At 47.3% G+C, this 14,587-nt stretch overlaps 1 protein-coding gene and 1 pseudogene across 4 annotated transcripts in view; both read right to left on the bottom strand.

Moving 5' to 3' along the window:
* Nucleotides 1-581: 581 nt before the first annotated feature.
* On the bottom strand, nt 582-2,993 carry LOC144891243 (uncharacterized; annotated as a pseudogene).
* A 9,398-nt stretch (nt 2,994-12,391) lies between these two features.
* Nucleotides 12,392-14,587, bottom strand: part of LOC137423903 (uncharacterized) — a 36,563-nt gene continuing 34,367 nt past the window's right edge. For all 4 annotated transcript variants that reach the window (XM_078774955.1, XM_078774956.1, XM_078774957.1 and 1 more), the window contains 2 exons: nt 13,526-13,701; nt 12,392-13,269 (listed from right to left, as the gene is read on the bottom strand). In XM_078774955.1, coding sequence (XP_078631081.1) covers nt 13,042-13,269; nt 13,526-13,701 — 404 coding nt within the window. In that variant the 3' untranslated portion in view covers nt 12,392-13,041. The remainder of the gene's footprint in view (nt 13,270-13,525; nt 13,702-14,587) is intronic.

Raw genomic sequence — 14,587 nt, 5'->3', positions numbered from 1 at the left:
TGGGGAACTGAATCCTCTTGAAGGAGAATGGAAGGTTAGGTGGAATAAGTGGTATCCTTGGAATGAATACTTTCTCTCCTCTGTATTGTCCTGAGAGGATGGTTGCCTCTAGGACATGCGGCATCATTTGCTGGATTGTCAATCGTGTTCCATTACACAGCTTTGGTGGATCAAGATTCCTTAGAAGCATGATTGGTGCTCCCACCTTGAGAATCAACCTGTGTGTTGGGAGTCCTTGAGGCTGAAGACTGTTGAGAAACTCAGTTGGGAAGTTTACTGCCTGATCTTCATCTGTCACTTTGTCAAGAGAATCATAATTTCTTTCATGACCGGGAAGTTGGTGGAGGAGCAAACTGTTGATCTCTTGAACAGCATTGTTCTTGGGGGCCAAAATGGCTCTTTCGGCAAGCCATGATGAGTCCTGGAACTGGGTCTCCATATTGGGAAAGACTTTTTTGATCAAGTCATCTTTTGTTTCAACAAACTGTCCAAATGGTAGAGTTATTTGTTCTGATGCATCTTGAGGGTATAGGCCATTGCCAACTTTCAAAAGCTGGCTTGAGAATGCCCCTGCAGTGTTGTCACCAAGAAGGTGGACTCATGTTGGCATTCAGGGTAAGTCTTTGCACATGTGGCCAGAGGCGATAAGAAGACTTGATACAGGCCTTGACTTGATCTGCTCTTGTGCCCCGTTGGATGACTGGGAGAGTCTGACGAAAGTCTCCAGCCAGAACAGTTGTCACACCACCCATGATTTTCTTGTTGCGAATATCTTGGAGTGTTCTGTTCACTGCTTCGAATGCCTGCTTGTGGTTCATAGTAGCCTCATCCCAGATGATGATTTTGCACTGTTGAAGGATCTTGGCGTTTGCTGAATTCTTGCTAATGTTGCAGGTTGGGGTGTATTGCTTGGTCAAATCCAAAGGCAGTTTGAAAGTTGAGTGTGCTGTCCTTCCTCCTTCAAGAAGTGTAGCTGCAATTCCACTTGAGGCTACAGCCAGAGCAATTTCCGACTTTTGACGAACCTTGGCCAGGATGATATTAATGAGGAATGTTTTTCCTGTCCCGCCAGGAGCATCGAGGAAGAATATCTTGCCAGCATCATCATCAACACTCTTCAGGATAGAATTAAGGGCTTGCTGTTGGTCCTCAACCATTCTTGGGACATTCTGCTCTACAAATGTGGTCAGCTCTTCCATGTTGTAGTTTGTTTCCCTCAGAAGCTCCTGAGCCATTCCCTCAATGCTGTTTTCTGGTTGGGGCATTCCACAATTTGCCATAGTGGTTCCATAGGCAATCAGGTGCTTCTCTAGCTCAATCAGGGCTTGATTGTAGATTGCACAGTTGAAATCGATATCCACACCAGGGTTCTGACATCTGGCCAAGTGAAGAAAGTCTTCAGACATATTTCCTTTGTGGTCCTCCCAGAGCTTCTCTGGATCCTGAATGTCACATGCTGCCAATATGATGGAAAACAGCTGCCGTAGTTGCTTTGGTGCGTGTGAGACTGCTGCCTCATCCATGGCTTTTTTCCAATGTTCATCTTCTTCCAATAGACCATGGAGTCGGCAGGCATCGCGGAAGGTGGCACAATCTTGACCATTAACCCGTCGCAAATCTTTAAAGGATGTTGGACCTCTGACAATGTGCAGGAGAAGGCGCAGAAAGAAACAGTCTCTGTTCTTTGGATGAACTCTGTAGACTCTGCCAATTGCGCTGCTGGCAAAAACTCCAGGATAATTGTCTACTGGAATGTCCTTCTTCCTGCGATTCCACTTTTTGTTCTCCCATGTGTAGTAGGTAGGGACTTCATTGTATAGAAGAGTCTTGGCAAAGTCATCTTCTATGCAGAGTTTGAAGAAAGCCGTCAACGTAGTCTGAGGAGGCGGCCCTTGTGCTCGTGCTTGGGCAGTTTCTGCAGTGTAATAGACCCTTTGTCCATTTTCCAGATGTACGGCCAAATTGATGACAGTTGGATAGCGTTCATGAATGTTAAATCCAAGGATCCTCCACACTGCTTCGTTTGTTGATATATATCGGCCTGACTGGAACCTGCTAATCTCATCTGACCTTTTTTTGTCACCTACTTCAAATGTTGCCATGTCACTGCCCTTATTGACATACTTGCATACATATTTGATGGACTTAACTGAGCTGCACAGTTCCACATTGATGTGTGCATTAAAGATTTTGCAGAGCATTTTGTTGTGGGGAACAACCCACCGATTGTCAACGTTGTACTCTCCCACACTGCGAATGTTGACTTTAGCAGTGTGTCCCCCATCGCCAGTGCTCCACCGGAGATACTCTGGATATCCATCATCACCAGTCTCTGTCTCTTGGCGAAGTTGTTTGGGAAATCTTTTTTGGCATTTGTTGTCCTTCATTCAAACAGATCGAGGGTTGATGCTGCCACAGGGCCCATGAATCATTTGTGTGGAGATGGTCTTGAACAGTTCTGGGTCCATCTCTGGATCTGGCAGTTCTGCTGATATGATCCTGTCTATATCATCTGGTCGGATTTTGTCTTTGCACCAAATCAAGGTGTGAGAGTGAGGGAGGCCACGCTTCTGCCACTCAATGGTGTACATCCATGCTACCAAATCTCCAAAGATCATCCCTTTCTTCAGTAACCATATCAGTTTCTTCTGTTTTTCACTGAATACCCTGGCAATAATGTCATGTCGTAGATTGGAATCTTGTACATTGTTGATTTCAGGCCATGCAGGATTGCAGGTGAAAGTGATGAATAGATCTGGACGGCCAAACTTTCTGACATATGACATAGCATCCTGGGTTCTTTCTGCCATGTACCGTGGGCCACCAGTAAAACTGGATGGAAGAATAACTGGCTGGCCAATGTCTTCTGGATTAATGTCATCTGTAACTATGGCATCCTTCAGATGGATGTACTCTTCAGCATGTAGTTTTGATTGGTTCAGTCTGATGTACAGAAGGCGTTCAGCTTCCATCTTTGCATAGCTGTCTACCATGAGCTGACAGGTGACACGGCCAAACCTCAAGACATAGTTGACCTCTTATTCTCTCTCCATGAAATGGTAAGAGTAGAAATCCTTGCATGATACTTTAGAATTTCTGCCAGTTTTCTCCTGGCCAGTTGCTGGGTTTATTTTCTTCAGAGAAAAGTTGTACCCATCCTGTCCCTTCGAAAATATCAGTGGGTACTGAAGGGCATCATAAGCTCTGTGGGTTTCTCTGATGTAATCTAAACTGCCCGATCTTTGCTTCAGGACAATGTCTCTTGATCCAAGTTCTTCACGAACCACAATGATGGCCACGTCATCACTCACAGGTGCATTGTATCGTCTCTCATGTTCTCCAGCTGGCGTCTGGTCGGCCCTTATTTTGAGCTTCAGATCTGGTCTTTCCTCCATCTGTTCAAGGGCACACTTAAACACTTTGACATATTTGTGGTTCTGGTGCAGCATTTCTTGGAGGTCTGCCACAATGTTCAATTTGAGTGCACCATTTGACATTTGAACATTCCTGCACCGCTGTTCAGCCTCTTCTTCACTTGTGCCCATGAAGTAGACCTGAACAAACTTGTGTACAGTATTGGTGTTTTCACTGGGAACAGGCTGGAGACTTCCCATCCTGTGATAACATTGACCTTGTATTGTAAATGTTGTAAAGAAAGAGTAGTCAGTGAGATCCTTTTCTGCCCCAAAGGAAGTCATTTGGAAGGCTGAGTTGTACCTCATAAGGTGTTTCTGAAAGTGCTTGGCATCAGCAGTGTTGCCAATCAGCAGCCTTTTCAGCACATCAGGAGGCTCTTCGATGCGGGGTAGCCAGACTTCGCCTGCTGAGCAGCAAAGGCCTGCTGTCTCTGCCTTGAACGTTTTGGCCTTGCAATATTTGCACACCTTGTCCATTTCTCCAATGTCCACCTTAGAGTCAGAGCTGTACTTCTTTCTTGGGTTGTAAGCAAAGGCCCCTTTGAACCAATTGACTTTTGTTTGATCCTCTTCTGCAGTTCTTCTGTTAGCCTGCCTTTGCCAATCTTCTTCCTGTCTGGAAGCCTCTCTTCTTCTGTTTCTCTGCTTCTTCTGTTTGCTTACATTTGCCTGTTTTCTTCCTGCCTTTGAAGGCTCTCTTCTTCTGCTTCTCTGCTTCTTCTGTTAGCCTGCCTTTGCCTGTTTTCTTCCTGCCTTTGAAGCCTCTCTTCTTCTGTTTCTCTGCTTCTTCTGTTTGCCTGCCTTTGCCTGTTTTCTTCCTGCCTTTGAAGGCTCTCTTCTTCTGCTTCTCTGCTTCGACGGAGCTGACGTCGAGACCTGTCACGAAGCTGCATCTGATGTCTTTCTTGCTCATTCTGTCAGGACCTATTTTCTCTGTGCTGTACACGATCAGCCACCAGTCTCTCTGTCCTTTGGTCCTCGGTTTCCTGAGTTCGATTATCTTGGTGCCTAAGGCGATTGTCCTCCAGTCTGTTTTGTTGCTCATCATCGGTCTCATCAGCTCTCTGAGCTTTCTTTCTTCTTGAATCTGCAGTAGATCGACCAAGAGATTTGGGTCTTTTAAGTGGCATGATAACCTTAAAAAAATATAGCAAATGAATTAATACTTTGAGCAAAAGTCAAATGACAGGAAATACTGTTCATTTGTAGTGCAACACATCAAATACAAATGAACCTGAAAGAAAAGTGGACTTGAATTTATAGCCACATGAATTGATCAATTCAAATGAATTTCAAAATTTCAGAGTATTGATCAGTTTGAATGTTTACCTGATGTTCACTTGTCAAATGCACAATTACAAATGAGGCCCGGTTTTTTAAACCATTAAAATAAAAAGTAGCCTATAACCACTGGAATTTTATGCTGATTCCGAATGTGTCTAAAACCTTTCTCCGATGTGTAGTTCTTGAGTTATAAGCGGACATCCAGACAGACACACGCAAACACACACTCCTCCTTTATTTATATAGATGGCACTTGATTGGATGCATATCATAACTATGACGTCATAGGTCATGTGACATGGTGGCCATATTGGATTTGATGAAAACATTTAAAATGCATCTCCTTCATTTTTCGATTGAGTTGAAACATTGACCACTTATAGTATGGCACTTGATCGGATGCATATCCTAATTATGACGTCATAGGTCACTTGGCATTGCGGGATGGAGCGGCATGGTCCCCGGATCATCACTGCCCGCAGTTTTAATTAGGGGATCATAGGTATCCTTTTGAAATCGCTCGGATTATTATTATTACTAGGACGTGCCCGTACGTGGGTGCCCGTTCCTTGCCAAAAAAAAAAAAAAAAATGTCTTCGCCCATGCATGCATGGGCGTGCCCATGGGCCCATGGGCGTGCCCGTAAGTGCGTGATGTGACCGTACAATGAATGTATCGTCCCGACGCCGCAGCTCGGATGGCGCTGCAGTTAATCGGGCCTGTATCGGCAGAGTTATTATAAACGTGTACTACAATCGATCGTACCTTACAGCGTCTGCTCGCCACGTTCAGCATCAGTACGTCGTCACTATGACTATCCGTAAGTCCGGAAGTGACGTCCTCATTTGACTGTCCGGAAGGTCGCATATCGCAGTTACGATGAATCGCAAATTAGTTTTAATTAGTTTTAAAACATAGTTTAACGCCAACATAGCGCCAACATAGTTTGCCAACATGAAATAAATGAATACGCTCTCAAATGTGCCGTCCGAGGCAGAGTCTGTTCGCCACGTTCGGCACACGTGATAGCTCGCTGCTCTCTGATTGGTTGAATCGTTTTTTTGACATAGCTCGGTAACTACTTCTCCGATTAATATGAAACCTTGAAAAGGCACATCCTCAGGTCCCCAGCAATATACCTGGCAAGTTTCAAGTATATCGGACCCGTGGTTGTCGAGAAACAGTGGTCACAGACACACACACATACACACATACACACATACAGAGATTACTGGAATTATAGATAGATGTGCCGTCCGAGGCAGAGTCTGTTCGCCACGTTCGGCACACGTGATAGCTCGCTGCTCTCTGATTGGTTGAATCGTTTTTTGGACATAGCTCGGTAACTACTTCTCCGATTAATATGAAACCTTGAAAAGGCACATCCTCAGGTCCCCAGCAATATACCTGGCAATATACCTGGCAAGCAATATACCAATAAACTCCAATACATTCAGAACTCCGCTGCCCGTCTACTCACCCATTCCCGGACCCGTGACCACATCACCCCCGTCCTTTACAAGCTTCACTGGCTCCCCATCTCCCAGAGAATCCAGTACAAAATCCTCCTCTTGACCTACAAAGCCCTCCATAACCTGGCCCCATCCTACCTGGCTGACCTCCTCTCCAGACACACTCCCACCCGCAACCTCCGCTCTGCTGGTACCAACCTCCTGACCCCCCCCATCCGGACCAAATTTAGATCCTGGGGGGACAGGGCCTTCTCCATCGCTGCTCCCACCCTCTGGAACTCGCTACCTCACACCATCAGAGACTCCTCCTCACTCACCACATTCAAAACATCACTCAAGACCCACCTGTTCAACACTGCATTCAACATTTAACCCACAGCATCTAACCCCTGACTATCTCCTCTCCTTCTCCCTCCTTTGTGCTTTGAATATTTCCCTATTGATTCTTCTTTTTTTGCAATTGTCTTTATGTTTTGCTATGCGTTATGTTTTGCACTCTGTCAAAGCGTCTTTGGGCTTCCTGAAAAGCGCTATATAAAATAAATGCATTATTATTATTATTAAGTTTCAAGTATATCGGACCCGTGGTTGTCGAGAAACAGCGGTCACAGACACACACACATACACACATACACACACACAGAGATTACTGGAATTATAGATAGATTATTCTGATTCCATGAAAATTTGTTGGCGACCTCCAGGTAGGTCACACCTTTCATCGTAGGAATTTGAAACTTTGACCATGTATGGGATACCATATGACTTCATGCATATCCTAAGTATGACTTCATAGGTCACGTTATGTGGCGGCCATATTGGATTGAGAAAATCTTTAAAATATACCTCCTTCATTTTTCGACCTATTGAGTTGAAACTTGGCAGACATATAGTACACCCCAAGGTGAAGAACGCTCTTTTCTCCGATTTTTCATTTTTTGCTTAATTAGTCTACGGTGCACCAATTTAAAAAGTGCTGACTCTGCATATTTTTTATTTAATTAATATTGTGATGCCGTGAACTTTGTATGGACCGACAGGCCAAACCGTTGGTCAGATGAACTTGATACCTTGACCAATTATAGTATGTCACTTGATTGGATGCTTGATGATTGAACCCGTGGCCTCACCTCAGTTGATGCTGAGAGGTACAAGCGCAGGTGTTTGGATTTGCTTGGAAAGACTTCGAATTTTGAAATTTACTTTCTGTATTCGTTTATAGATTTGGACAATCTGACGGGCAATGCCAACGTGCTGTTTGATACACGTTTAAAAATAAAGGATTCTTAGAGGAAGTGGCAAACGTGGCGTGGTGCTGACGGCGCCCCCGCAGCCGTGATCCTCCCCCCCCCCCCCCCCCCCCCCCAGAATTTCCATGTTTTAAACGTTTCCCAGTGTGTACCCTGGATTAGAATAGGTACACTGTATCCCTGCGTGTCGTAAGGGACGACTAAGAGGGTTGGCGTCAGGAAGGGCATCCGGCTATAAAAACATTGCCTCAAAACAGAGAACCATGACAATTACAACTACATATGGACAGGGTACAGCCCGAAGTGGAGATCGGTTTCTGAGGTTTGGGACATGGAATGTAGGGACAATGACAGGGAGATCAGGAGAAGTGGTGGAAGTATTGGTCAGAAGAAGAGTGGACATATGTTGTGTGCAAGAGACGAGATGGAAGGGAAGTGGTGTGAGAATGGTGAAGGGTAGGCAGGGACAGAAATACAAGTTTGTGTGGCAAGGGTGCCTGGAGGGCGTGAATGGTGTTGGTGTCCTGTTTTCTGAGGAGTTTGTAGACAGTGTGGTGAGTGTGACTAGAGTGAGTGATAGGTTGATGATGGTGAAAATGATGATTGGAAAGCTCTTGGTGAACGTCATCTCGGGATATGCTCCGCAGGTTGGTCGGAGCGATGAAGAGAAGGACAAGTTCTGGTGTGCGATAGAGAAGCTGATGGAAAACGTGAAAGATGAGGAAGTTGTTGTGGTAGGAGGAGACCTAAATGGACATGTGGGAAGGAGTATGGATGGTTTTGAGGGAGTTCATGGAGGTTACGGATATGGTGTGAGAAATGGAGAAGGTGAAAGGATTTTGGAGTTTGCTGATGGAGCTGAATTGTTGATTTGTAATACTCAGTTCCAGAAAGAGGATAATAAGCTTGTTACATACACGTCAGGTGGGTCGACGACAACCGTTGACTACCTGATGGTGCGTAGGCGAGATAGGGGGCACCTCCGGGACACAAAGGTGATCCCGGGGGAGGAGGCTGTTTCACAGCACCACTTGGTTGTCTGCGACATAAGGGTGAAAGGTGCGAGGGGAGCTCGGCGGGTGAAGTACCAACCGAGAATGAAGGTGTGGAGGTTAAAAGAGGTGACAGTAAGGGAGGCATTAAAAGAGAGGCTGAGTAGGGTAGAGGATGATGTGGTTGAGCTTGAAAGTGGTTGGATGTCAATTAAAGCTAGTCTGTTGGGAGCCGTTGGTGAGGTATGTGGATGGACAAAAGGACCACCGAGGCACTCGGAAACATGGTGGTGGGATGATGAAGTTGGAAAGAGGATTGACGAGAAGAGGAAGAAGTTCATGGAGTGGCAGAAGGCGAAGGGTACTGGAGCAGAAACAGCAGAGCATGAAAGTTATAAGGCAGCCAAGAAGGCTGCAAAGAAAGAGGTAGCAAAGGCGCAGGAGGCATGAAGGAAAATGTTCGGAGAACGCTTGGATTCGGAAGAGGGTCAGAGAGTAGTATTCAGGATTGCAAAGCAGATAGCGAAAGAGAGGTGTGATGTGATGGGGGTGCGTTGCTTGAAGGATGAAGTGGGACAAATCGTTGTGGACCCAGATGGAATTAAAGGAAGATGGAAAAGATATATGAAAATGCTGTTGAATACAGAGAATGAATGGGATGGCAACATAGAGAGTAACCCAGTTTTAGGACCGGCAGAGAAGATAACTGAGAAGGAAGTTGAGGAAGCGATAAAAGCAATGAAGAGTAGAAAAGCGGGAGGGTCGACGGGAGTTGTGGGAGATGTGTTGAAGGCAGCAGGAAGTTGGGGTGTGAAGAGAATGACAGAGATCTGTAATCTTGCGGTGAAAGAAGGTCGCATTCCAGTGGATTGGGAACTGAGTACCCTCGTCCCTCTATACAAGGGGAAAGGTGACCCTGTCGAGTGTGGCTCGTACCGAGCGATAAAGTTTTTGGAGCATGGAATGAAGGTATTGGAAAGGAGGATAAGGAAGAAAGTGAAGATCGACGAAATGCAGTTTGGATTTATGCCAGGAAGAGGAACGACAGATGCGCTTTTTATTGTGAGGCAGTTGCAGGAGAAGTACATGGAGAAGAGGAAGAAGTTGTTTCTTGGGTTTGTTGATCTGGAGAAAGCATTCGATAGGGTTCCACGTAAAGTATTGACATGGGCAATGAGGAAGTTAGGAGTGGAGGAATGGTTGATCAGAGTAGTGATGGCAATGAACAAAAGAGCGCGCACAGCTGTAAGGACGAAGGACGGGAACAGTGGTGAGTTTGAGGTGAAGGTGGGAGTGCATCAGGGGTCGGTACCAAGTCCACTACTATTTGTAGCTGTGATGGAGGTGCTGGCTCAGAACGTAACTAGGAGGGTTTACCGTGGGAGTTGTTGTATGCAGATGATCTGGTTTCGATTGCGGAAAGTATGGATGGACTGAAGGAAAAGATGAACAAGTGGAAGGAATGTATGGAGACAAAAGGTCTGAAGGTGAATATCGGAAAGACGAAGGTGATGGCAAGTGGTAAAGCATGTGGTGAGGTGGAAAGAACTGGGAAGTGGCCCTGTGCTGTGTGCAGGAAGGGTGTCGGAGTTGAATGAAAATCAACATCTTCCTTCATCTTCTTTATTTCAAAGGGTGAAATCCTTTTCCAACACAAGCAGGTGCACAGCATTTCGAATAACTAAAGCTTATGCCTAGGTCACACATAGGCGGATTTGTCGGCGACTACTGGCGACTGAAAAAATCGCCACCATCCGCCGACGATCGTAATGAAACCGTAATGGACAGTCGCCTGTAGTCGTGGTTATCCTCCCCAGGTCGGCTGCAGTCGGCAAGAGTTGCAAAGGGGCCAAAAAGTTTTAAAAATGTTTTAAAACGGCACGCTCAGTCGCAATGGAAAAAAATCCGCCATGCTGTCGTGATGGAACCGCCATGCTGTCGTCGGTATCCATAATAAGAGCGTAAAGCGGCCGCAACCCAGTCGCTCATAGTCTTCCACAATCGCCCCACCAGCTAGCACGGCAGAGATGCGAATGCCATACGGCCTTCCTGCGGCATCTTCCCGACTACGGGCCGACACTGTTGCGGCTGCATATCGACTACAGAAGAACTGTCACGTCTCCCCTGTGGCTATGGGAGACTGACGACGACAGCAGTAGGACCAGTGGCGGCCGAGTTACGGCCATTGGCGACAGAGATACGACTGCCTGGCGACTGCATTACGACATACCACGATTTTCTGGCCAGGTATAAATAGGGGTGGACATTTCAGCTCACTGCAGTATGTTCTATGGTCAAGGTCTACCAAGGGTCTATCTACCAACATCTATCATGGATGATGAACATGGGATGAAGCTGGTCCTTCTGAATGACGTGGCAGCACTGGACCAAGATATTGCTGCGAATGACCTACTGCTGGCTCACGCTGAGGAGCAGCATGAAGAAAGAGGACAACGGAGGGAGAGACGACATTGGGTGAGGCCGTGGCTCCTGCGACGACCAGCTCTAGGGCAGTATGAGCAGCTCATGGTAGAGCTCAGGGGCGAAGACGTGCAGGGCTACAAGAACTTCACCAGGATGGAGCCAGCCCTGTTTGACGAGCTGCTAGAGCGTCTCGGTCCTCGAATCGCCAAGCAGCTCACATTTTGGCATGAACCAATAGAACCAGGTCTGAGACTGGCAATCACCCTGAGGTACCTTGCGACAGGGGATAGCTACATGTCCCTGCAGTACAACTTCCGAGTGGCACACAACACCATCGGCCTCATTGTACGGAATGTCTGCCAGGCCATCATCGATGAATACCTGGAGGAGGTCGTCAACACTCCCTCTACACCAGAAGAGTGGAAGACAGTAGCTGAGCAATTTGGACTGAGGTGGCACATGCACCATGCCCTAGGAGCACTCGATGGCAAACACATCCGCATCAAAGCACCGAAGAAGTCTGGGTCCGTTTTTTTCAACTACAAGAAGTTATACTCCATAATCATGATGGGGCTGGTTGATGCCAACTACCAGTTCATCTGGGTGAACATGGGAGCGAACGGATCGTCATCAGATGCCCAGATCTGGAATCAGTGCGATCTGAAGTTGGCTGTTGAAGATCACGCCATCGGCTTGCCAGAACCAGACCCTCTGCCTCATGATGCCCGAGACATGCCGTACTTCATCATCGGCGATGCGGCCTTTGCGCTGAAGACCTGGATGATGACGCCATATGGCAGGAGGAACTTGGACCACCAGGAAAGGATCTTCAACTACCGCTTGTCTAAAGCAAGGCGCATCGTGGAAAACGCTTTTGGGATCCTATCCAACCGGTTCCGCTGTATACTCACAACCATGGCCCAGACACCAGAGACAATCGATACTATCATCCTGGCCACCGTTTGTCTCCACAACCTTATGCGTCTGCATTATCCAGCTCAGCAGAACGAGGTGATGGACCATGAAGATAATGATCACAACGTCATCCCAGGCTCCTGGAGGGAAGGTACGCAGCTGGCCGACATTGAAGAAGGGGGGGTTAGAGGGAACGTGCACACCCGTGTAGCCAAGGACCAGAGGAACTACCTCAAGACCTACTACAACTCCCCTGCCGGCTCCATTCCATGGCAAGACAGTATGGTGTGAGGGTCTTCGTGGAGTGAGGTCATGTGGTGCCGACAAGGATATGGCTTTATTGTTTGGACTTGGGACTTTTGGGAACTTTATTTTTGGGACTTTGGTCCTTTGGAAACTTTATTTATTGGACTTGGGACCAGTGGAAATAATGTGTTGGACTTTCTTTTCTCTCATTTCATTCTCTCTCCCTGCAGAAAAGTTTGATTATTACATTACAATGATACATCTTTGTTATTTGTTCTTGCACATCAAACATCTTTATGCTTCATGCTTCATTCATGTCATACATCATTGAAATGAATAAAGGGAAATGTAAAAGAGAGAAATAAAGATAAATAAAAAGAATAAAACCAATGCAAATTTGTTCATATTTTATTTCTATTTATTTCATTTGTTCATATTTAAAAAAAAATTGGTCATAGCACAACTTTCCAATAATCAATACTCCTGACTGCCAGAGTCATCGTCATCGTCAGCTGGTGGCAGGTTCGGTGACGACATCCCCACAGTGTCCACGGCGAAACTCCCGAGGAGCCTTGACAAACCCGCGAATGCCGAGATGTTCGTCAGTGGTGTGATGTTGTCTGCACCACCCGTAGACTGGCACTGTGGTGGCTACTGGAGCACCAAAGGTGGGAGTGGTGCTGTCCCAAACAAGCTGTGCCGGCAAAGGTGTAGCGGGGTGATCGCTGGTGGGGGTAGAGGTGCCATCATGGTCTGCTGTGCTGTGACTGGCATCTGTGCTGGCATCTGCTGCTGCACCATCACCTGTGGCTGATGGAGGTGCTGCGAGGCATCGCTGTACCTCATCATCAGGCTAATACTGTCCCTCATGAAGGCGCTCCAGTTGCTGTCGTGGATCGATGGCAGCAGAGTAGTGATCCACCGACCCCAGGCAACACGTGGACATGTCGGGACGGCGGCCTCCCGCAGATGGGCCCGGATCTCCTGCTGCAACACGGCTGATGTGCGAGCCCTCTCCTCCAGTCTAGCCACGGTAGAGTCATCACTGTGGCGCTTCCTTTTCGTGGTAGCAGGGGCCGGGGGGGGTGGTCTGGGGCTGCGATGACGGGAGTGGAGTGCCAGCCCGAGACGAGGGATCCTCGACATTCCTCTCCAAGCTGTCGTCGTCATCAAGAGGAGCAAGGGGAGCAGACACCGGAGCAGCAGGCACAGGCACAGCATATGGGACCTCAGGTGGTGGTAGCTGCGATGCAGCAATCTTCCTCTTCAACTGCAATATAATGATGAAAAACATATTAATATAAAACATACGACACATATAAACATATAAATATTGTCATCCCTCTATTTCCATGAGACTTCCACATTGCTAAACGTGTGTTGATGGCGATCATCAGTACTGTAGTTTAGCAAATAATGTACTGCACTGTACTGACAGACATACACAGTACTGTACTGTACTGAGCAACGTACTAACGCACTGTACTGTACAGAGAAGAGGAATAATTGCACATAAAATTACTTACAGTAGCACCAGCCTTCGTACTGTGCCGCACCACATGCTTCCCCAGGAACGCAAACCTCTCCAGAGTCCACTTCTCGCGGTCGGTGTGGACCTTGGCACCGTCGCCGGACCTGCCCTGTGTCGACAGCTTACTGAACTTGGTATGCTGTGACTTGAGCCACTGTTTGAGATCATCCACTGAAAACAACAAAATGGATCCTGTTAGTAAAGAATAAAAATGTGTAATTGATGAAGAACAATGCACTGGACTGTACTGTTCAAAGACAAATGCATAATAAGTAGCTGTCCTTGTCTTCAATGTGAATGTCGTATTTCAAACACAATGGAAGCAATGTTGCGTCATTGTTGAGAATTGATTAATGAATGGAAAATTAAATACTTACCAACATCTACTTACCCTGTATTGGAATAAATAAGCATAAAAATGGACTTACCACTTCTACCGATCTCGCTGGCCTTCGCCACCCACAAGGCGTGCTTCTTGGCCTTCTCCCTGAAGGACGTCATGGACTTGTCATAGAACAAGGGGTTCTGTGACAACCACTCCACCATGTCATGCTCCTGTTCCTCTGTCAGGATGACAGTATCCTTGGCGGGTTTCTTCGCCACCTTGGTCACGGGGGCCACCTCGTCAACGTCCTCGATGTCTGCCGCCTTTGAACCAGAGGCCTCAGCAGCTGTGGCCTCTGGGTCAAAGACGACCTCTTCTGCTGCTACAGCTGGCAGATCTGGTACGGTGTCCTCAGCCCTCTGTGGAGCCTTGGTAGGCCTCCCCATCTTTCCACATTTAGTAGGCATGCTGTACCCTGTCGACGAGCAGAGAGCGTGGCGTGAATAGGTTCCAATCGCCGGCGGTCTTATTGCAGTCTTGCGGACGTCGGAGTAAACCGCCACCCGGCCCCAATGCAGTCGCCGCGATCCGCCATCGGTCGTAATCTAGCCGCCAGACTGTCGCCACGCTGCCGCCGTGCATCCGCAATGCAGTCGTCGATCTTCGACAGTCGCCATCCCACTCGGGGCGTCGTCGCAATGTGGCCGCCTGCAGTCGCCATACTGCCGCCTG

Source organism: Myxine glutinosa, chromosome 3, assembly GCF_964187855.1.
Source record: "Myxine glutinosa chromosome 3, kmMyxGlut1.1, whole genome shotgun sequence".
NCBI lineage: Eukaryota > Metazoa > Chordata > Myxini > Myxiniformes > Myxinidae > Myxine > Myxine glutinosa.
The sequence above is the reverse complement of the archived record's forward strand: the minus strand, read 5'-3'. Positions and strand labels throughout refer to the sequence as shown.